The sequence below is a fragment of the Rhinoderma darwinii genome, chromosome 4 (genome assembly GCF_050947455.1).
Source record: "Rhinoderma darwinii isolate aRhiDar2 chromosome 4, aRhiDar2.hap1, whole genome shotgun sequence".
In the NCBI taxonomy this organism is placed as follows: domain Eukaryota; kingdom Metazoa; phylum Chordata; class Amphibia; order Anura; family Rhinodermatidae; genus Rhinoderma; species Rhinoderma darwinii.
The window spans coordinates 377,743,312-377,768,834 of record NC_134690.1 but is presented as its reverse complement, the minus strand read 5'-3'; the positions used below and the strand labels follow the sequence as shown (position 1 = coordinate 377,768,834).

The 25,523-nt window shown below is 41.3% G+C and overlaps 1 protein-coding gene across 4 annotated transcripts in view; it reads right to left on the bottom strand.

Moving 5' to 3' along the window:
- Positions 1-384: 384 nt before the first annotated feature.
- Positions 385-25,523, bottom strand: part of FSHR (follicle stimulating hormone receptor) — a 136,809-nt gene continuing 111,670 nt past the window's right edge. For all 4 annotated transcript variants that reach the window (XM_075863185.1, XM_075863186.1, XM_075863187.1 and 1 more), the window contains 2 exons: positions 11,763-11,951; positions 385-5,841 (listed from right to left, as the gene is read on the bottom strand). In XM_075863185.1, coding sequence (XP_075719300.1) covers positions 4,653-5,841; positions 11,763-11,951 — 1,378 coding nt within the window. In that variant the 3' untranslated portion in view covers positions 385-4,652. The remainder of the gene's footprint in view (positions 5,842-11,762; positions 11,952-25,523) is intronic.

Sequence of the window (25,523 nt, the reverse complement as noted above, 5' to 3'; positions counted from 1 at the left end):
CCCAAACTTTTGAACGGTAGTGTATATATAAACTGTATAGTTTTATATACTGTATATGTCCATCCCTCATGGGCTGTTTGTACTTGTGATACCACAGATGGCATGTTTCTAACAAGGACACTCTGGAATATACAGAATGACTGTTTATAATGACTGGTAAAATCTTGTGGTTTAGCTTAAAAATGAATAAACACTTATAAGACATAATATCGCACAGTTATGATAAACCCAGAGTAATTAAAAATTGCCTCTAGGTATTTTGTGAGAAAATATTTGGAAATGAGAAAACAACTTATCTCAATAGTTATCAAGCTGTGAGGCTCTTATTTTAACATGAAGTATTATGTCAAACAGGACATATCATATCAGTCTTTTTTCGATAGATTAGTAAAAAAAGTGAAGTTTATTTCCATAATATTAAATTGAAGACAGAAAACATCAGTAAAAATGAAGCTCAACAAAATTTGAAAACTACTTGTCATAAAAAGAGCCAAATATGAAATATGAACAGGACGATACTTGGAGTATAGCATGGTATACAGAACAAATTGCCTTGTTACATAGTTACAGTACATAGTTAGTGGGTTAAAAAAGTCCATCAAGTTCAACCTTTTATATTTACAAAGTCCAGTTGATCCAGAGGTAGGCAAATATCACCCTTGAATTGCATACAGTAGACCCAATTTGCCATACAGTCGAAATAAATTCCTTCCTGACTCTATGCTGTCAATCGGACAAATCCCCAGATCAACATTCTGCATTAATACTGATACTCTGTATATTGTGTTTCTGGAGGAATATGTTTAACCCTTTCTTAACTGTATGCACAATTTAAAGTGTAACGGTCGTTTCGAGTGATGAAAGCTTACCTGTCATTTTAGGTGACTTTTCAGAATAAGCTTTCATGTGTATCTACATGAGGAATAACACTATTCCTAACCATTTGTACCCTGGAATATTTGCCAGTTTTTCCCTCTGAAGGCTCCATCGCTAATTGTCAGTAGGTCCTGATATTAGCTCTAGGGCCAGGGCAGAGACTAACTGCTATGATATCTCCCATACACAGCACACACAGAGAAGAGGAGGCCCTGTTCTCCATCTCACATACACTCAAAAGTAATATCAGCCTTTAGGACATTAAGAAACAGTGTTACTGTGGATCTAGCACTGGGGTGAAGCAGTAAAACACTTACATTGAAGCAGCAGCATGGAGGACGATATATAGATAAAATCAGCAGTGTAACTTTGAATCCAGCACTGGATGAGGTAGTAAGAGACTTAACAGTAGCAGCAGCAGTGTGTCTGTGCCTTTCTCTCTCTCTCTGCAGCTGCACACTCCCCCCCTCTCCTCTCCATAAACATCTATGGGTAGCAGCTGTAAGCTGACCCCTCAGTAAAACCAAAAGCAAATTTACTAGAGAAAAGTTCCATTAAAATAATTTTTAATAGAATAATAAATGATAGTTTTAACATGTCCTATCCTGATACCAGTTTTTTGTCATGCGAACTCAGGAAAACATGATTACAAATGTTTATTCTGAATATTAAAATTCTCCATGGCAGAAATAACCTCTCTGGCAACACTTAAAGGCATTTATCCTGGAGTTTTAAATACCTTTATTAGGACAAGGGATAATATAAAATATTAACCTGGCCTGCCATTGACTGCAGCGACATATGACCAATGAACGGCATGTGACCACTGCAGGAACTTCCAGGATCGGAACAGCGGAGGATGAGGCCATTGCACTGAAGCTGGGTGGCATTTGAGGTGGTGGGTACCTGTTAGGTCAATATTTTATACCATCCCCTGCCCTAATAAAGATTTTTAAAAGTCCTGGAATACTCCCCAATTCATTCTTCAAATTGTGGAGATTATTTAACAGAAAATGTAACAGAATTATAATTTTATGTTTTACTACAATGTGTAAAAACACATTCTGCATTATAAAAAAAAAATGCCATACATACTTACCCCCTCCCTCTTCTCTGCGTGTAGTCCGGCTTCCCTGGAAGACATTGCAGGCCATGTGACGCTGGAGCCTGTGATTGGCTGCAGCTGTCACATGGGATGCAACATCATCCCAGGAGGCCAGACTGCAGAAAGAAAGAGAGAGTTCTGGGTATGATTTTTTTTCCCTGAGTTGCGATTTTTGCGGCGCAATCGTCGCAACACTTGGCTTTCTGTTGCGTGTTTTGCATCCACATTGAATTCAATGGGTAAAACCCGCAACAGAAAATCAACGAAAATGCAGCATAAATTGAGATGCTGCAGATTTAAATTCTGCACCGCAGATCAATTTATTAACGTTATGTTGCGTTTATTTTCCACAGCAAGGGAATGAGATTTTCTAATTCTCATCCACTTTGCTGCCACTGTAAATGCTGCGGAATTTCCACACAGAATTGCAGTGTTTACGCTACGTGTGAACCCGCCCTAAGGGATCCCACTTCTCTTATTTTGTTGAGAGATCTAGTTTTGAACTGAGAAATATTTATGGGAATGTAACCTATGACTTAAACTTGTATCAAATTTTAGGTTTTAAGGGCTGGAGGCACGGCGCCTGTCCAGCGGTAAATGGATTCCCTTGTTAGCCACTGTATGATACCTACAAATGGGTTTAAGGAGTTATTCTCGTCTAGATGAAATCTCACCTGATATATTCCTGCGTTCCAGCACAGCCACTCTGGTGCTCCCTGCCGCTCTTTGTTTACTGGGCTGCAGCGGTGACATGTCCCCGTATACCCATGTGATGACTAGAGTCAATTACTGGCTTCAGTGGTCTCGTGCCATATACGCTGCATATACGTGCTATATCTTATTAGCTGCATGGTTACATGGAACGTCATTAACTATAACTTTGTAATATAAACCTTGTTTCCATATTGCAAAATGACAAGTAATCCACATACAACTGGTAAACAATAGAGATTTAGACTCTGGTTGCCATGGCTATGTCCGAGTCATGTATACATGTAAATACACTCCAGTCTAAACTAGAAATACTTATAAAGAAGCACACTATATGACAATGAGAAGTTTAGGAACCCCAAGAAAAACTTCCATTGTTTACACTGCTTTTACTTTTAGTAAAACAAATACATATTTGATAAGTGTAAGACAAGTGATGGTCCACCAGGAGCCTAGAGATCAAAGGGTTTAGTTTCCTTGTTTCAAAAATTTATTTTTGTGAAAACCCCCTTTAAGAATTGTTCAAGTTGTTTTTATGCGGCTATTTGGGAGTTAAGAATTACATATGCTATACATATATCAATGAAATGACTATATGACTTCATCTAGGATAAAACAGCCTCAGTTATTTAAATTGTGATATTCATTGCTTTAAATAATCTTGCTACTATTATTATATTTAGAGAAAAGTGGTTTGGACAATTCCTTTTTTTTTTAGAAGGGACCTCTAACAACAAGATGATCGCTACTGGGACCCCCAGCAATTTGATATAATCTGTTTGGGATTGTCGCAGCAAGAGTTCAATTTTCCTGCATCGCCACCACAGGGGAAGTTTAGCATTACATAGTGCCCATTGAAATAAATGGGCTGTCCATGTAAAGTATAGACATACCGGGTTCTCCAACTGTAAGGCACCCTTGCTACCTACTCTACTCTCTGGCTGATAAATGAGGGTCCTGTACATAGAATTCAGAATTCCTTAATAGGGCATTTGAAAATTAGTTTTCTAAACTAGACAACGCTAACCCATAATGCAAATCACTCTTATTATGTGCAAATCTTAAGCCTGGTAAGTCAGGTCTACTATCTGTAATCACAATTCTTATTGGTTGCAAATACCCAAAGAAAATGATGATTTGTCACATATATATTTATTTTTCTTCAAGACTAAAAACTATAAAAAACATAATTTACATTGTGAGTACAGCATTGAATGATAATCTAGCATAATGAAATGTATATGTCCCTCTCCACCATCATTTTCTGGGTGTCTCAACTTCAATAAGTCTCAGACAAAGCTTAGTAGGATTATTTCATGCTCCTGTTTGTGTACATGAAAGGGATTCACATTGGACAACCCCTTTTATGTAAAAAGGGTCATCCGAGGATAAGCAGATCACAGGACGTCCAACTGTCAGGACCTCCAGTGATCAGCTGTAATCTGTGAGGGAATCTGGCAGTGTTCAATTTCCCTGCAGCGCTGCCACAGGAGAAATGAAGCATTACACAGTGCCCATTAAATTCAATCTTCTGTCTATGTAAAGCATAGACGTGCCGGGTCTCCAAAGTAAGAGATGCTTTATGTAGCCACTCTCTGCTCTGGTGAATAAATGAGGGTTCTAAATGGGGATCCTTTTCTATTGACCCAGAATTCCCTAGTAGAACCTTTTGAAAATGGATATTTTAAACAGAACACCCACTTTAATAGACACTTAAAAGCCCACCATGACCAAAAGATGGTCTTCATACCATGGAAACATGGGTTAAATGGAGCTTTTGGATTTTAAAGGCACAGTATTTCATTACACACTCCTAAAATATATACAAATACATTTTTACTTTAACTAAATTCAGCTTTCATCCAACCAACTATCTTGCATTTTAGATATTGCTTATAGAACTTTCCTAAAAACAGGAAAAAAACCACTGTAAATAATTTAGAAAATAAAAGTAACCATTTCAGCTTTGGAGATTGAGTGTGACTAATGTGTACACTGAGCCGGTGCTGTTTTTCTGACCAGGGATATAATGTCCATTTCTTGAGTTAAGGTTGGAAGATGACGTTTCTGTTCTAAAAATGTGAGCCTGTGATTTACAGCAGCCAAATTTGCTCATTAAAGTGTAAAAGTCTTTCCGAAAAGCTTTCGTGAAAAAGGCATACAAAAATGGATTAGCACATGAATTAATGGGGTAAAAAAGAACTAAAAGAATCTTGGAGTTGGAGACAGTTATTAGAGGAACCTTAAGTGACGCGGAAATGGCAAAGAACGAAATGGGAGCTGTGCACAGAAAATTTGTAAATATTAATATTGCCATACGTATTGCAGTCTTGGTGTCACTGTGTGAAGAGATGATATCGGGATTCCGTACAGTGATGTATATATGGGCATAGCAGATACAAATAGCCACAAAGGCCAATACATTAAGTACTAGAAGAAATATAATGTATGCTTGTGAAGGCAGAGTTTCAATGTCCATTGGTAAGCAAATGCTAACCTTCATGTAGCTACTAACTCCGATGATAGGTAGTAAAGCTACAACAAAGGCAAATATCCAGCCAGAAATCATAATGATGAAGGCATGTCGAAATCGAACTTTGCGTTGTAACTGCATTGCATAGGTTATCGTATGCCATCGCTCCAAAGTTATGGCCGTCAGTGTGTAAACAGAAAGTTCACTGGCAAACACGGTAAAAAATCCTGCCGCATGACATCCCGCTCCAGTTTGCCAATCAATTGCATAATTATAATACTGGCTTTTTGTTTTTATATCCACAGATGCAATAAGCAAAAGATAAATACCCATACAAAAGTCGGCAAATGAAAGATTGCACATTAAAAATTTAGGGACGGTAAATTTTGACTTACTAGTTATTAAAATGACCAACACTATTGCATTTCCCGTGATGGCCAAAATGCTAATACACCACATAAGGATTCGGAGAAAGTTGTATCCCATTATATCTTCACATGGGTTAAATTCATCCGGTTTAGGAAAGCAAGCAACATTCTGCATATCAACACAAAAATAGTAGTCAAAACCATTGTCGTTAAGCTGGTCGTTAGATTGTTCAGATGTCATATCCACGGGCTTCAGTTCCCCATGAAGGAAATAATTACTCTTATTACAGAACGGGTGCAGACTGGAGCTGAAAAAGAATAGAAAGTGAAGTTAAATAGATATATCAGAATATAATTATAATATATAAGATAATATTAACCACATCTTATATTCCTGTAACTCCAATGTGAGAGAGAAGGAAGAGAAGAAAAGGGCAATAAGTGGAGAAGTGAAATGTGTAGCAATTGTAACCAGGCACCCAAACTGGGCAGGGAAGAGAGACGGGCGACATAAACCACCAAGCTGAATAAAAGCAGTATCATCATAATTTGAGATTTCCCTCTTATCATGCAAAATCATATATAACTAGAGACAAGCGAATCGATTCTACGCAAATCAAATTTGGTCCGTATTTCCCAAAAGTTTTGGATTAGGCAAAATACAAAACTTGGATGGCACAACACATTTATTGCATGCACTGTCTGCCATTTTACAGATTGGAAAAACCAGTGGGACCAAATAGAATTTCGGGAAATTCGCTCATCTCTAAACTACACCTATAAAAGGCAGAAGATTTTCTATCCCTATTCCAAATCATAAACAATAATTAATACATGTATGGCCAACCGAAGACTTGTGCTCCATGTACATAGGTAACTGTCACACATTTTACACCCATCGAAAGGATGCATGGGTGTAACTAACGCCATAGTAGCCGCAATGAGAAAAGGAGGCTGAGGTACTCAGATAAAATAATGTATTTCCGGTCTGCTATGTGGTCCTACAAATTTTAGCAATGTCCCTGGAACTATGTGTCTGGGACTTCTCAGGTGCCAAAAGTTGTAAATGACTGCAATGATTGTGTGCACCGCCGGCCTTATGATAGATAGCACCCCAAGCGAAATGATCTTTCGGCGCCCCACCCCTTCATAAAAAAATGCCCCATAAAAAAGTATAATGCCCTCCCACAGTGTAATGCCCTATATAGTGCCCACACAGTATAATGCCCCTTTTGTGCCCCCACACACAGTATAATGACCCGTTAGTGCCCCACATACAGTATAATAAGAATATTTAATAATATATTATAACCCCTTCAAGGACACAATATTTTGTCCTCTAATTGTGCCCTCACATTATTATGCTCCCTAAGTGCCACAAACAGTATATTGCCCCTGTAGTGTTCCTACACAGTATAATGTCCGCTTAGTGGCCTACACACAGTATAATGCCCCCTCCCCTGGTTGCCAGACACAGCCCCCCTTATAGATAGTGCCCCCCTGTAGATTGTGAACTACAGCCTCCCCGTAGACAGTGCCTTAATCCCCCACCTCCTGCCATACAACCCCCGCCTCCCCCTGTAGACAATTCAACACAGCCCCTTGTAGGTAGTACCACACAGCCCCCTTGTAGTTAGTGCCACACAGCCCCCTGTAGGTAGTGCCACACAGCCCCCTGTAGGTAGTGCCACACAGCCCCCTTGTAGGTGGTGCCACACAGCCTCCTTGTAGGTAGTGCCACACAGCCCCCTTGTAGGCAGGGCTACACAGCCCCCTTGTGGGTACTTCCACAGAGCCCACTTGTAGATAGCACCCCCCCATTCCTGTAGATAGCATCACTGTAGCTCCCTGAAGGAGCAGAAGCCCCCTATGACTGGGGATCCTGCTCCTGGATATATATATAGACAGTGACATCAGGGGCAACTCCTGAAGCGGAATCCCCGTCCACAGCATTGCTGACGCTGTAACCAGGGATTCCACTCCAGGAAAAGCCCCTGACGTCTCTGTCCTTTTATGGTCAGTGGCGTCAGGGGATTCTCCTAGAGCCGAATCACTGCGCCAGCAACGCTTTGTACAGGGATTCTGGTTCAGGAGTTGCCCCTGATATCACTCTCCATATATGGACAGAGACATCAAGCGCTTACGCTCCTTTAGGGAGCTACAGTGGCGCTAATTACAGGAAGGGGGGTGCCATATACGGAGGCTGCAAAAAATCTCCTCCTCTTCACATGCACTTCGCACTGTGAGGAGGAGGAGAGAAAGCATGGCCGTGGCTCAGAGGAGTGTCGCGGCACGCCTGGGGGGTTCTCGCGGCACCCTGGTTTGGAACAACTGGCCTAGTAGATAGCAGGGCACGGAGATACCTCCCTGCTATGCTATAGTGTTCCATAGTATCTGTGTCCTTAGGGTGCAGATACTATTGAATGTGGCATCGCTACTGCTGTAGCAGCCACAGCGGCTGCTACAGCGCTAGCGACGCTACTAACAAAAGAAGCTCCCGGGCGGAAAGGTAGCTGCCGAGTCGCCGGGCCTGGGCGCTTCCTAAACACAAGCAGGGGAAGTAGGCCAGTGCAGCGCTCCCTTCCACCTGCAGGAGTGATGCGCCCTGTGCAATGGCATAGGTCGCACACCCCTAAGGCCGGCCCTGATTGTGTGTTCTGGCACTGTTTCTGGTAATAAGTAGACCCTTTTTTCTAATCTGAAACAGCCCCTTCAAGGGGTGTTCCCAAGAATATCATTTATCATCTATTCTTAGGATAGGTGATAAATGTATGATCATAGAGGGCCCCACTAGCTCGGTGTGGAGCGCGTAAAGGGGGTTTCCCACAAATAAAATGTATCAGCTATCCAGAGGATAGATGATAAATGTATGATCACTGGGGGCCCCACCACTGGGACCTCCACCGATCACTATGTCTATAAAACTGACAGATACTGCCGAGACCAGCATTCGACTGTTTCCATCTGCCCCATAGACATTGAATGGAGAGGCAGCGCACATGCGTGACCAGCGCTCCATTCAAAATCCTCCTCACTGCGATCGCACAGTGAGAAGGAATAGGATTGGGACTCTCGTTCTCGCGATCGGTGGGGGTCTCAATGGTGGGGCCCCCACAATCATACATTTATCACGTATCATGTGGATAGATGATAAATGTTAATTGTGGGAAAACCCTATTTAACCTGAAAATCCCCTTTAAATCTTAATTAAAAATGTAAACGTCAACATTATAAAGTCTAAAATATTTTGGGCTGTTGACACTGGGGCGGATATGAAAAGCTGCCTTTGACTTGCATGACTACCGGCAGTTTCACAGTTTTTGAGGTAGTAGTGATATCTACTATTCCCGTAGACTCCAGTACAGTATACTTAATATATTCTACTCTCCTGGATGTATAAGTTGATGTTGCCAGTACTTGCTGTGAAATCTACATAATTATCCATTTTTATTGTTGCATATTTAAGCCCTGCAAATTAAATACTCTCATTATCTTGCAAATTGTGATTATAATTGTCACGTAGGACTATGTTTAACGTTCAGGGTTTCCAGCAGGTCTACACGGTTACATCAGACGATGGGAAGCGATTCATCTATGACTATTTTTAAACTGCTGGCACTAAAGTATATCTGAAGAGATTCTACTAGAAGCTACACTATGTGACCTGGAACAGCAGGATTTTGGTCATTGCTGCCAGCAGTATATAGACAAAACATCACTCTGGACCTCATTTATCTTCCAGTTTAAAAGATCTTACATTTTATTTTACATTCTTGTTATACAGATTTTCATCCCATATCCTCTACATAAAAATTACAGATGAGCGACGTAGTGAAAATTCACCCCACTGGCGTTAAAGGGTAAATTTAGTTATGGTGCTTGATTTGATATTTTAGAATTCTTTTCTCTATTGTCTTATATGTTGTAGATTCGCCTGACTTTCCTCCGTTATTCCTTCTGGAAATGTATGAATCATTGGGTGTCACCATTTCCTCTTGTCATTGACTGACAATGTCCAACCAGTGCTGATAGATTTAGACTGTGTAGGGACACGCCCATTGACAAGGTATATGGTAACGCCCAGTTGTCAATGTATTCATACATTTCCAGGAGGAATAACAGAGGAATGGCACAATGTGCAGTTCTAAGAAAAGATTTTCCAGTATTCTAATATGATGGGGAATACAATAATTTACTAAAATAAACATGTCAGTATAGCTGACAGGAGGGGTGTACCTACCATAAAGGACAGATTAATGGACTGCTTTTGACCCATAGTGAAAGGGAGCCCCTACACTTGACTGCTTCTCCTGCTTCATAGCGCTCTCTTGTATCTGCCACTAGAGGGTGCAAACTGCCTACAGATGTTTACAGCTCTTGTTTAGTTCAATAGTATATGTATAAACAAAATTGCTCTGAGCTGCCCCTAGTGGTGGCTGCTGTCCTGTGTACAGTGAAGGGAAGCAGAGGATTTTGAGCTCTATTTGGAAGATGTATGTATCACTGTTCACTACATTGAAAAATATGGTGATCAGGCCAAACTCCACATTTATACACCGCCTGTGCCAGTTTTTCCAACACATGCCAATGGTTCTGGACAAGTGGACATGCCTTCGAAGTCTTGCACAGTCAGAAAATAATGATTTCTTTGTATGTCCATGGCTGACAGGTTGTCTTTAAGGAGCTACTATTATAGAAGGCATCCAAAAAATTCAATCACAGATGCAACAATTCTTACAGTAGATTATTGGTCTAGGGATCTGTCGGATTACCAAAAGAGATCCGAAATAATTTTTTCCACCGTATGCTATTTATGAGTGGAATTTGCCTTCTTTTGCATCAACTGTGGTTCATGTTCATAGAAGATAAAACTTCATTGACTCATGGATGTATATAGAATAATATTTTTTTCTTATTAATTTTTTTGGGCTGGTCTTCATTTGGTAGTTCTGAAGTCCATAATGCAATATGTCCCTAAAACTAGATAGATAGTCATATAACCGCAGGTATGAAAAGTCCTTGTAAAGGGTTTGTCCCATCAGTGCAATTATTCTATATGAATTTTTAGGACATATAGATATAGAGGGGGTACCCCTGCCTGGCAGATCCTGCCCTCGCAGACGTAAACATATACTACATAGTAAACCATTATTTTAAATGAGCGCCATATATTAATACATTGCACCATAACTGATCGGTCAGCTGATTGCTGAGGGCTGGAGAATATTGATCAGCAATGATCAGCTGATACCTCGGGTGGCTTTATTCTAAGAAGATGTTATTTAGTTAAAAGCAACCCCTTTAAGGACAAGGAACTTGCATGTAACTAATTCACAACCTCAAAATCCTGGTGTAACTGCAATTTTGTCACCTTTTTGAGTTGATATCTTGTTAGTTAGGGAAATATAATATCTGGGGACCACAAGTTCCCCAGTGTGATAGTTCCCCATATATCAGCACCCTGTGAATGTGAATTTTTTTTATGAGAGGAAGGACGGACCATAGTTACATCTGGATTTTAGTTAGCTTTAAATTCTAGTGCCTGAATCTTTTTTATTTTTCCTACTAAACCTCAATGTCTGTGGGGAACCATAAAGCCGAATTAAAAACATAATGGCTTACATGTTTAGTAAATTAATTTATTTTCATATTAATGTATCATTACTAGTCACCTATTTAGTCAGGGAAATAATATGCAGAGAAAAATAAAATATCATAGATTCTATGGTACATCTCATCATTTTTCAATGACAGACAGTTGGAAAATCTACAATCTCTAGTACATTAGTAGTTTGTCTTTTTAATGTTGTGAATGGCAGATTCTGCACGTCATATCAATTGCATGTTGAGCCAAGACACTGAAAAATGACATGAAAGTTCCAATGACATAACTCACAAGACCTCAGGTGAACGCAGTTCCTATTTCACACACAATTTATTTTAATTGCCTTTTCCTAGGCCCATACATTCCCGATCAATACTTTACTGGAATCCTGTATGTCACATTATTTGGTTAATAACATCGGAGACATATATTAGAATTTGAATGCCTGAAAACAAGTAGTTCCAATTTTGTACATTACATATTTCTTGAGGTTACAATAGGTTAGTGCCTACATTGTTATAGTACTTTGTGTTTTAATGAACAATAGGTGAAACAAACAGTCTCAATATGTTCTTGGTCAGTATTACAAAATATCATTTTAAAGCTAAAAGAAACATACTATACCTTTTCTGTTTTTTCCAATTTTCGAAAGCACAACAATGGCTCGGGTAAGTCAGGTTTGCTTCAATCAGATCCGAAAACATTTCCAAAGAAGGGAGCTTTTTTAAGTTATAAGCATGCTTTGCTGTTAATTTTTTTATTGTATCCAAACCGTAACGGGGTAAAGAGTTGATTTGGGTTTTCGATATATCCCTTAAAAAAAAATAAAAAATAAAAAAATTGTATAAATGGAAGAATTTCCTTTTGTTTGTCACAATGTATCATTTAAACAACCTTTAGTTTATCGGTACCTACTCATTATAGTAAAGGTCGTTTTTGCATCAGGTAAGTCCAAGTTAATTTCTTAATATATTTATAGATTTATTTTTCTGGTACAGAGCTTCAAAACCCCTGCATAGACATAGAGTTAAAATAAAATTTCAGACTGCATGCAGCCACACTGGGGGGGAAATTAGGAGCTTACTGCATATTGCTTAGACTCCTTTCACACTGCGTTTTCCCTGTACGTTTGACGTACGTTTCAAGAAAACTCCCAGCGTATACGGCAAACATACCCATAGGCTCCCATTATACAGACTGAAGTGTTCTTTTGGCCTCCAACGGGCGGTAAATGTTGGGTATATAAGTATTTTATAATAGCATAGTAGACTATGCTATTCTATCAAGAGGCACCAGTAAAGAAAAAACGTATACATTAAGCTAATACGTTTTTCTAAAAATAATAGCCGATGGTGACGGATGCCACTGTATGGCATGCATCACAGGCACTACGTCACAAGCTTCAATGGCTTTTCATGGCATATCCGTTAAACGGATGTCATTATAGCCTATAGGTGACTGATGTGCTAAACAGATGCCTAACAGTGGCAACCGTCACCCATAGTCTATGGTGGTATCCTTTTAATGTATATTTCATGAAAAGGGTAATGAAAGTTCATGACATACCTGTTAAATGTATACAATCATAGTCTATGTGTAATGGATGCCACGGTTAGGCATCTCTCACAGCCAACGTCACAGCTTTTTCCTGCATATATTTGCTAAAGGGGTTTTAAAATAATCGATATTTATCACCTTTACACAGGATAGGTGATAAATATCTGATTGGTGGGGGTCCAACCGCTGGGACCAGTACCGATCCCGAGAACAGACTTACCTGTGCATCCCATATGAATGGACTGTGCATGCTCGGCCACTGCTCGATTCATTTTTTTATGGGGCTACTGAGCGCTATATCCAGAAGCCCATTAGATAGTGGAGAGATTGGTGGCCAGATAAACCGGTTTTCGGGATTGATTAGGGTCCCAGCGTTTGGACCCCACCGACCAGATATTTATTACTTATCCTATAGATAGATGATTAATATAGATTATGGGAAAACCCCTCTAAACGTAAGGCCCTTTCTAAGTGTGTCACAATCTAATATCCCTCTCTCAGGTACACATACATATAGTGTATACTGTAATCAATATAATAGCAAGCTAAATAAATCCTCAATATGTTTAAAAATGTGAGAAGAATCCTCAGTAGTGCACACATGAAAGCATGGAAACTTCATATAGATATTGGTTCTGTTCGAGTTTGAGCCCTTTACCCATTGTTGTATGGCCATAGCACCCACTACTAAACTGCCATGCTTGGTGAAACTTAGATATAGGTTGGATTCTTTTATAGTTAGATGGATACAATTATAAAATACTGCAGAAAAAAGATTACAAAAATAAAGGGTAATCAAACTGCAGAGTTCTGTTGGATACCATACAATATCTATATGAGAGTTTATAATTTTGTAAATTGTTTATTTAAATCGATTCCCCTATCTCATCTATATGAATGCATATGTACAAATTCTCTTCTGAATTGATTCACGCTGCAAATCAAATGGACTGTAAATCTCAAACCTAGAAAATCAATTCTCAAATCTATAAATTAACGAAATGTAGCACTTAATCAAACTCCAATCCTCACCTAGCTGCAGTCACTACCAGCTCGAAAAAGATCTAGCCAAATACTGTAGAACTTAGATAACACGCTAGATATCAAGGTAACTATTAGCAGGCCTCAAATATAATTACGGTTTATATCTATTAAAAAAAATAAGTTACTTTGTAAATCCATAACATTACACGTCTAATCTTGTACTGGTTTTCAGTTAAAGCCCAGGGCTCCATTCCGAATTCTTCGGAAACCAGAGCTAAAATCTCCTGCCATTCCCTTCTTATTCAGATTCTGAACAAAGCTAAGCTCTGGTGATTTGTATTCCGGGTAGTACCGTCTTTACACCAAGCACTGTAGAATAATGAATGGATGCCCTATTTCACTGTAGTATCGGAAGTCATCTAAGCTTTTAGGGGCATGTCTATTTAAAAGCTTGGTGAATGTTTCCAGAAGCAAGCGGCAGAATAGTGACTGCAGCTCTGGGCTATAATATAGGCTATATTTTAGGACCAAACACAACATATAATTTCTTTAAAAAGTTACTGATCTTTTTATGTAGACTAAGGCTGTGTTCACATCAGCGTTGCTTTCCGTTAAGGGGTTCCGTCAAAGCTTTCTGTCGGGGGAACCCCTCGACGGAAAGGCAAACGGGAATCTCAGCTTCCATTTGCATCACCATTGATCTCAATGGTGACGGAAACTTTGCTAATGCTTTTTGTTTGTCACCGTTGTGAAAGGGTTCTGTTGTTTTTGACGGAATCAATAGCGCAGTCGACTGTGCTGATGATTCTGTCAAAAACAACGGAACCCTGTCACAACGGTGACAAATGGAAACCATTAGCAAAGTTTCCGTGACTATTGAGATAAAAGGTGATGCAAATGGAAGCTGAGGTTTACGTTTGCCTTTCTGTTGAGGGGTTCGCCTGACGGAATGCTAAGACGAAACCCCTCAATGGAAAGCAAAGCTGATGTGAACAGGTCTTATTCAATATGTAAATTGTAAAGTGCGGTTCACTTAGTATTTAGTTCTCTTTTAATTTTCTTTAAATTGGTGTCTTATTTATTATTTACATTCTATTATTATATTTGATGTTGATTAACATTATAATTAATGTCCACTATTGAACACCAGTCAGTCATGCTTTGCATTTCATGGGGATCTTGAGTATGGGACACTGTTGGTTTGAGATGGGTTGTTCTGTTTACCTCTGGGTATTATTACAGCTATACCACTGATGCTGCTCTTCGTATATGACCTTTCTACATTTTTTCATCTGTCTATTTATGTGATACCTCTCAAATGATTGGCCGAGAGATTTCACATGGTCATATCCATGGCACTATTCTTGCTAAGTACAGATGTAGCCATCTTTATCTTGACTGACAACGTGCTGCAGTGTGATATCACACAACAAAAAACATTGAAAAGCAATTAAAAAAGTCAAGTTAAAGTTTCTTGACACTGTCTATTTAATGCGTTAAATGTCAAGATAAAGGCGGCTACATCAGTACATATGTATGTTTATGAGCAAATGAGTTCCATATGCTTTTTGACTTCCCCCTACAAAATATTTTACCCCCACTGTCCACTGCGACATTTAGTCACCTGAGAGTTGTGATAAAATGTCGACATTATTACAACCCTGTTGCCCGTGATTTTTTTGCATGCAAATACAGGGCTTTTATTGCAACTCATGGGCGACCAAATGTTGTCATGAAGCCCTAGCCTGAGGGCATGAAGTGAGAGAAACAGTAACAATTTACCAGTAAATGGAGAAAAATGTATCTTTTCTTGCAAATTTGAAACAATTTTTTTTAAAATATACTACAATTATTTTTCATACTTCATAAAGAAAGGATAACATCAAAAGATCTTTATCTATGATCTAATTTGCTTGTTATGTGTTGACATATGCTGAGAACATCTAACAGTTGAGCACAAGTGACTTGTTCTTGTCAAGCTTCAAAGACATGAAAACCTGATTTTCTTTTTGTATGTTTTGTTGTATGGCAGACAAAAACACGCCGAAAAATTGTAAATCTTAATATTTTGCTTTTGCATTAATTTTAATTATGCTTTTCTTAACGGGGAATTTCTCCTCAGCTGGAGTAAAAAAAAACCACGAAACATAAGGTAGAATTTGAATAAAAATTTATAATCTCTTGCAGGGTCGGCCACACAGCCCCCTTGTAGATAGCACCATGCAGCCCCCTTGTAGATAGCGCCACACAGCCCCCTGTAGAGTGCGCCACACAGCCCCCTGTAGGGAGTGCCGCACAGCCCCCTGGTAGGAAGTGTTGCAAAGACCCCTGGTAGGAACTGTCGCAAAGACCCCTGGTAGGGAGTGCCACACAGCCCACAGCCCCCTTGTAGATAGTGCCACACAGCCCCCTTGTAGATAGCGCCACACAGCCCCCTTGTAGATAGCGCCACACAGCCCCCTTGTAGATAGCGCCACACAGCCCCCTGTAGAGTGCGCCACACAGCCCCCTGTAGGGAGTGCCGCACAGCCTCCTGCTTGGTAGTGCCGCACAGCCCCCTGGTTGGTAGTGCCGCACAGCCCCCTGGTTGTTAGTGCCGCACAGCCCCCTGGTTGGTAGTGCCCCACAGCCCCCTGATGTCACTGTCCATATATGGACAGAGGCATCAAGCAGCGCTCCAGGAGCGGAATCCCCGGCCACACGGGGATTCCGCTCCTTCAGGGAGCTACGGTGGTGCTATCTATACTGGAAGGGAGGGTTGCTATCCACAGGGGGGCACTATAGCAGAGCAGGGAGGTATCTCCCTGCTCTGCTGTCTACTAGCGCCACTGTAGCTCCCTGAAGGAGCGAAATCCCCGTGTGGCCGGGGATTCCGCTCCTGGAGCGCTGCTTAATGCCTCTGTCCATATATGGAATCCCCGTCCACAGCGTTGCAGATGCTATGACCGTCGATTCCACTCCAGGAGAAGCTCCTGTCGTCTGTGTCCATGACGTCATTGGCTTCTTCTGGAGTGGAATCCCCGGTCATAGAGTCTGCAACGCTGTGACCGGGGATTCCGCTTCAGGAGTTTCCCCTGATGTCATTGTCCATATATGGACAGAGACATCAAGCAGCGCTCCAGGAGCGGAATCCCCGGCCACAAGGGGATTCCGCTCCTTCAGGGAGCTACAGTGGCGCTAGTAGACAGCAGAGCAGGGAGATACCTCCCTGCTCTGCCATAGTGCCGTCGCTACCACTATAGCAGCCGCAGCAGCAGTGTCACCGCTCGCAGCCGCTATGTCTGCTACAGCGGTAGCGACGGCAACTAAGTGAAGAAGCGCCTGGGTGGAAAGGCGACTGGCAGTTGCAACGGGGTGGGGATAAACACAGTCGCTGGCGCCCCTCTTGCAGTGTGGCGGCTGGCGCCCTGTGCGGCCGCACTGGTCGAACATATCTAAGGCCAGCCATGATCTCTTGTTTTAATAATATTTCATGCTGTTCCCTCTCAAATTACTGATCCATTCTAATTTTATTTTGTTACTTGGTTCCGCTTCATTATTTTCAGTTTTGCTTTTAAACATTGAAGATATATATATATATATATATATATATATATATATATATATATATATATATATATATATGTATATATATATATATATGTATGTATATATATATATATATATAGCTTGAGAAAGGTTTCTGTTGAACCGAAACGTTGCTGTGTTGAGGTGAATAAATCCACCCCGCTTTCATCTACCCTGAAGTCCTGGTGCCGTTACTGTGTTCTATGCTTCTATCTATCTATCTATCTATCTATCTATCTATCTATCTATCTATCTATCTATCTATCTATCTATCTATCTATCTATCTATCTATCTATCTATCTATCTATCTATCTATCTATCTATCGATATGTATATATATATATATACAGTGAAGGAAATAAGTATTTGATCCCTTGCTGATTTTGTAAGTTTGCCCACTGTCAAAGACATGAACAGTCTAGAATTTTTAGGCTAGGTTAATTTTACCAGTGAGAGATAGATTATATTAAAAAAAAAACAGAAAATCACATTGTCAAAATTCTATATATTTATTTGCATTGTGCACAGAGAAATAAGTATTTGATCCCCTACATTAAGAGTTCAGCCTCCTCCAGACCAGTTACACGCTCCAAATCAACTTGGTGCCTGCATTAAAGACAGCTGTCTTAAATGGTCACTTGTATAAAAGACTCCTGTCCACAGACTCAATTAATCAGTCTGACTCTAACCTCTACAACATGGGCAAGACCAAAGAGCTTTCTAAGGATGTCAGGGACAAGATCATAGACCTGCACAAGGCTGGAATGGGCTACAAAACCATAAGTAAGACGCTGGGTGAGAAGGAGACAACTGTTGGTGCAATAGTAAGAAAGTAGAAGACATACAAAATGACTGTCAATCGACATCGATCTGGGGCTCCATGCAAAATCTCACCTCGTGGGGTATCCTTGATCCTGAGGAAGGTGAGAGCTCAGCCGAAAACTACATGGGGGGAACTTGTTAATGATCTCAAGGCAGCTGGGACCACAGTCACCAAGAAAACCATTGGTAAAATATTACGCCGTAATGGATTAAAATCCTGCAGTGCCCGCAAGGTCCTCCTGCTCAAGAAGGCACATGTACAGGCCCATCTGAAGTTTGCAAATGAACATCTGGATGATTCTGAGAGTGATTGGGAGAAGGTGCTGTGGTCAGATGAGACTAAAATTGAGCTCTTTGGCATTAACTCAACTCGCCGTGTTTGGAGGAAGAGAAATGCTGCCTATGACCCAAAGAACACCGTCCCCACTGTCAAGCATGGAGGTGGCAACATTATGTTTTGGGGGTGTTTCTCTGCTAAGGGCACAGGACAACTTCACCGCATCAATGGGAGAATGGATGGAGCCATGTACCGTCAAATCCTGAGTGACAACCTCCTTCCCTCCACCAGGACATTAAAAATGGCTCGTGGCTGGGTCTTCCAGCACGACAATGACCCGAAACATACAGCCAAGGCAACAAAGGAGTGGCTCAAAAAGAAGCACATTAAGGTCATGGAGTGGCCTAGCCAGTCTCCAGACCTTAATCCCATCGAAAACTTATGGAGGGAGCTGAAGATCCGAGTTGCCAAGCGACAGCCTCGAAATCTTAATAATTTACAGATGATCTGCAAAGAGGAGTGGGCCAAAATTCCATCTAACATGTGTGCAAACCTCATCATCAACTACAAAAAACATCTGACTGCTGTGCTTGCCAACAAGGGTTTTGCCACCAAGTGTTAAGTCTTGTTTGCCAAAGGGATCAAATACTTATTTCTCTGTGCACAATGCAAATAAATATATATAATTTTGACAATGTGATTTTCTTTTCTTTTTTTTATATAATCTATCTCTCACTGGTAAAATTAACCTAGCCTAAAAATTCTAGACTGTTCATGTCTTTGACAGTGGGCAAACTTACAAAATCAGCAAGGGATCAAATACTTATTTCCTTCACTGTATATATATATATATATATATATATATATATATATATATATATATATATATATATATACACACACATCAGAGAAAAACCATATGCTTTATAAACTACGTTTAGTTGAATTGCATATTAACGGTCTGCGACTTTCTATTTTTTCCATGTTGGAAATCCTGTAGGGACAATTTGTAGGTGATGAATTGGAAGACGAACCACTGCACTTGTGAACTGGAAACCTGTTGCTACAGTAAAGCAATACAAATGTAGTACAGCATGCATAGAAGTGTATAGTTCTTTACTGTACCTCCTAATGAATATACCTTCTAATTCATTTTTTTTTTTTTCAGATTCTGTATGAATCCGACAAAAAAAAGGTCATATTCTATGAAACGCCAGATTGCAGAGAATATCTCAGACAGACAGAACACCAGGTGAAGTGTCTGCAAAATACGGCATGCATAGAGCACCATACGGAAGTACATTACTTCTTCTGACTCTGTAGTATATACAAAATTATTGAAACTGCCCTCCTGAATACCAAGGTTCTCTCATTTTGTTTTATTTTAAACATTTCCAGAACATTCTTGGATTTTTTGGGGGATGGACAGAAATGTGTATTTGCTCATATACCAATTTATCTATCAATTTAAATCTCTGCAAGCTGTCATTGTTTGAGATCCCTCATTCTTCATGAAGATAAAGAGGGCTTTCCAATTACATGTTTATATATAAAAAAATCTCCTTCCTCTTAATGGCGTCCACTGACCTGTGTGCCGCTGTTTGTAAAAATTACCACAGTGCTCTAGTCTGTACACAGCCCCCCTCTCTCTCTGTCTGTGTCATGAATGGAACACCCATACAGTATATGACACGACAGCAGCTGGGACGCCCCTTCTGTGCAGTGTACAAGTGTCCCATACATTGCACAGAAAGTGAGAGTGGAGGGACTTGAGCATTGCTGCAACTTTTACATGCAGCGGAGCTTAGGACAGTGGGAATTGTCGGGATGGAGGAGGCCCTTTTTTTCAAACATGTAATTGGAAAGTCCTCACTTTATGACATTTATGATATGTCCACAGGATATCATGAGATCAGCAAGGCGCACACAGGTAGAGAATATGCAAATATACGCTGCTCTCTCCATTATTCCATTAAAGTCTGTGGGGTTACACAAAACTTGCCAACAGTGTTTCTCAGTTTGGATTTTTTTGTAGAAATCTTGCAGGAAACACAGGTGTTATGTTTTTTTCTGATTTCTTCAATTTTTGACCTGAACATGGCTAGAAAAGGTACTTTATTGAAGAGGTGGGGGGCATTAGTACGCCTGCCTGACTCCTAAAGCAGACACAGCAGTTGGGGTAGGGCTCCTGCTTCAGCCAGTTGCCTCACAGACAGACTGAGAGAACTAAGGAGTGGGAGAAGTAGGTTTTGATTGTAGTATGAGGCAAGATAGCATCAAAAGGGAGGAGAGGATAAAGAGGATATTAGAGAATGAATTAATGTGGATAGAAAAATGTGTATGCTCTACATTTAGTATTCCTTTAAAAAATTGGAAGAAGTTCTTTAATTTTTACACATTTGATGCAGGGTTTCTAATAAGCAAATTCACCCCAAAAAAAAGTTATAAGAGAAACAAAGTCCCATTGCTTATAAGATCTTAGTGATATGTTTGGTTGGATTTCGCTCCATCTATATAAAAACTGGGACCCAGGGGCATACAAGAGATGAGCTATGATAACGAATAGTAGGTAAAAGGAAAGAAACAAATGAAAAAGTAAAACACGTACATTTTGTATTGCTGAATTAGATTACCACTGTGGTATGGACAGCTATGTCCTATAGTAAGCATGGATACTCTATATCAAGGGTCCCAAACACGCAGCCCCTAAGGCTGCCATCTTAGACCCGCGGTGCACCTTAGCTCCCGAGACATCCTCGGGACAGCAGAGAGCAGACACCCCTGTAGAAAATGCCGCACACACCCCTGTAGATAGAGCCGTCCCCCTGCTGTGCATAGCCGCAGGTCCAGCGTCAGCACCCGGCAAACCTTGGGGGGGCCCACGCGGCTGCTGGTTGCTGACGCAGCCATCATGGTTCCTATAAGAGTGGAATCCCCGGCCAGAGCGTTGCTGACGCTCTTGCCAGAGATTACGCTCATAGAGGGATCCCCTGTCTAGGAGCGAGTCCCTGCTCCCTGGTAGTGCCACACAGCCCCGTCCCTGGTAGTGCCACCCAGCCTCCTTCTCTGTATAGTGCGCCTTTGGGGCTCCCTCTAGGAGTGGAGTTCCCAGACAGAGCGTTGCCGATGCTCTGGCCCAGGATTTCACTCCTAGAGCAGCCCCTGATGTCACTGTCCATATATGGGTAGTGACGTCAGGGGCTCCTCCTGAAGCGGAATCCCTGGTTACAGCATTGCTGATGCTCTGGCCGGGGATTCCACTCCTAGAGGGAGCCCCTGATGTGACTGTTCATATATGGACAGTGATGTGAGGGGCTTCTCCTGGAGCGGAATCCCTGACCAGAGCTTTGCCGATACTCTGGCAGGGGATTCCGCTCCTGGAGAAGTCCCTGACGTCACTATCCATATATGAACAGTAAAGTTAGTGGAGCCTCCTGGAGAGGAATCCCCGGCCAGAGCGTCGGCAATGCTCTGGCTGGGGACTCCACTCTAGAGGTAGAATCAAAGGCTCTACATACAGGGAAGGGGCTTTGTCGCACTACCAGGGAGAGGCTGTGTGGCACTACCAAGGAGTGGGGCTGTGTGGAAATACCAGGGAGGAGGGCTGAATGGCACTGCCAGAGAGGTGGACTGTGTAGCACTACCAGGGAGGGGGGCTGTGTGACACTATGAGGGAGGGGTCTGTGTGGCACTACCAGGGTAGGAGTCTGTGTGGCACTACCTGGGAGAGGGCTGTGTGGCACTGCTTGGGAGGGGGGCTGTGTGGCACTATCTGGGAGGTGTTTATACGAGAAGCAGCAAAGTACGGGCACCACAATATATGTATATAACAGAGGTGTTTCAGAACGTGCAAAACGACTAAATTGATGAAAGCAAGAAAAGATAGCACGATCAAAATAGCACACACCCAATAAATTGGGTGTGCACTATTTTGATCGTGCTATCTTTTCTTGCTTTCATCTACCTGGGAGGGGGACTGTGTGGCACTACCTGGTAGGGGGGCTGTGTGGCAGTACCTATGAGGGGGGCTTTGATTCACTACCTACAAAGAGGGTATTGTGGCACAATCTGCAGGGGGCACTGTGGCAATATTTATAGAGAGCAATATGGCATTATCTACGGTGGGCACTGTAACATTATCACCATCTGGGGGTTGTGGCACTATCTACAGAGGGCACTGTGGCAATATCTACAGAGGGCACTGTGGCATTATCTACAGAGGGCACTGTGACATTATCTACAGAGGGCACTGTGGCATTATCTACAGAGGGCACTGTGGCATCATCTACAGGGGGCACTGTGGCATCATCTACAGAGGGCACTGTGGCATCATCTACAGAGGGCACTGTGGCATCATCTACAGAGGGCACTGTGGCATTATCTGCAGAGGGCACTGTGGCATTATCTACAGAGGGCACTGTGGCACTATCTAAAAAGGGGCTGCCCAATATTGACATTCTTGTGACTGCCAACTGAGCAGACACTTAGGGCATGACCAGACGTGGCGGAATTGCTCTGGAATTCCGCTGCAGACAGTCCGCTGCGGAAATCCGCAGCGTACATGTTTCTCCATTGCTTTCCCCAGCTTTTTAGTTAGGTTCGTTTACACGTTGCGGACAATTCTGCTGCGGAGCATAGGCTGCGGTGCGGAATTTGGTGTCCGCAGCATACACTGGCTGTTGCGGACGTGTAGCGGACTTGTTGCGGACTCATGGCGGAATTTCTCCATTGACTTCAATGGAGAGTCAAAATTCCGCAATGAAGTCCGCAGATGTTATGTGTGCTGCGTAATGTATTGGTTTTACGAACATGATAGTTCTTCATTCTGGCTGGACCAATGTATTTCTAGGTCTACAGCCAGACTGAGGAAGTCAATGGGGCTCCCGTAATTACGGGTGAATACGTGTGTGCACCCGTAATTACGGGAGCGTTGCTAGGCAACGTCAGTAAATAGTCACTGTCCAGGGTGCTGAAAGAGTTAAACGATCGGCAGTAATTGTTTCAGCACCCTGGACAGTGACTTCCGATCATAAATTACATCAACCTGTAAAAAAAATAGAAGTTCCTACTTACCGAGAACTCCCTGCTTCTGCCTCCAGTCCGGCCTCCTGGGATGACGTTTCAGTCCAAGTGACGGCTGCAGCCAATCACAGGCCAATCGCAGGCTGCAGCGGTCACATGGACTGCTGCATCATCCAGGGAGGTCAGGCTGGATGTCAAGAGAGGGACGCGTCACCAAGACAACGGCCGGGTAAGTATGAATTTCTTTTACTTTTACAAGGGAAAGGGCTGTCCCTTCTCCCTATCCTGCACTGATAGAGAGAAGGGAAGTACTTTCACCTCAATACGCAGTGGCTAGTCCGCATCAATTTAACCCTTTCACGCTGCAGCTCTTTTTTGTTAGATTTTCATTTTAGTTTTTCCCTCCCCACCTTCCAAAGGCCATAACGCCTTTATTTTTCCGTCGATATAGTACTATGAGGGCTTGATTTTTGCGGGACAAGTTGTAGTTTTTCGTAGCACCATTTATTTTGCCGTATAATGTACTAGGAAATGGGCAAAAAATTATTTGTGGGGTAGAAAATGAAAAAAACAGCGATTCCGCCATAGTTTTTTGCGCGCCATTTTTACGGAATTCACTGTACAATTAAAACAACATATTCATTTTATTCTATGGGTCAATACAATTACGCCGATACCAAATATGTGTAGGTTTTTCTATATTTTACTACTTTTACAAGTAAAAACCTAAGTGTAAAAAATAAAATTTATTTTGTTTTGCCAAATTTCGAGAGCCGTAACGTCTTTATTTTTCCATCGATTAAGTGGTGTAAGGGCTTATTTTTTGCAGGATAAGCTGTTGTTTTTAATAATACCATTTTGGTGTAAATGTGACGGTTTGATCACTTTTTATTTCATTTTTTGTGGGAAATTAGGTGAACAAAAAATAGAGATTCTGGGGTTTACAATTTTTGTTTTTTACGGCATTCACCGTGCGGGTTAAATAATGATATATTGTGATAGTTCAGACTTTTACGGACGCGGCGATACCAATTATGTTTATTTATTACATTTTTTACTATGCTCTAGGGGGAAAATGGGAAAAGGGGGTTTTTTTGAACTTTTAATATTTTATTTTTTTTTACACAAAAAAAACAACTTTATTTAACTCATTTTTACATTTTTTATTAGTCCTCCTAGGGGACTTCAACCAGCGATCGTTAGATCGCTTGCACGATATACTGCAATACTAATGTATTGCAGTATATCGTGATTCTGACAGTCTCCTATGAAGCCCTGCCGGAGGCAGAGCTTCATAGGAGTACCAAGATGGCGGACCTGGGGGACTTCGTCAGACCCCCAGGCAGCCGTGTGAACCAACGGCTCCCCCCGATCTCGCCGCGGGGGGGCCGTTGAGACGTTACAGGGGTCGCCCCCCTGTTTTTAGTAATTTAAATGCCGCGATCTCTATTGAACGCGGCACTTAACGGGTTAAACAAGCGGGATCGCGCTAAAGCGCGATCCCGCTCGTAACCCGGAAGTGTTGGCTGTAACACACAGCCGACACACTCGCTCTATGGAGCGGACTCAGCCGGTGAGCCCGCTCCATATTCCCCCACCCGGCGTGCGCTGTATATATACGGCGGATGTCGGGAAGGGGTTAATGCCCATTTTAGGCAGAGCCCCAACAGAATCTGCAACGCAGATTCTGTGCGGCATTGATGCGGACAGTGTATGGAGAACTCCGCCACGTCTGGTCATGTCCTTAAACTGGAAAATTGGATTGTTAAAATAAGCATGTAAAACGTGCAAATTTCCGGTAAGTTTAAACCTAGCGGTATTATTATAGTAATGTAGTATTATTATTGTAATGTAGTATTATTATAGTAATGTAGTATTATTATTGTAATGTAGTATTATTATAGTAATGTAGAATTGTTATAGTAATGTAGTAGTGTTACAGTAATGTAATATTGTTATAGTAATGTAGTACTGTTATAGTAATTTAGTATTATTATAGTAATGTAGCATTATTATAGTAATGTAGTATTGTTTTAGTTATGTAGTATTATTAAAGTAATGTACAGTAGTATCGTTATAGTAATGTAGTAGTGTTATAGTAATGTAGTATTATTGTAGTAATGTTGTATTGTTATAGTAATGTAGTATTATTATA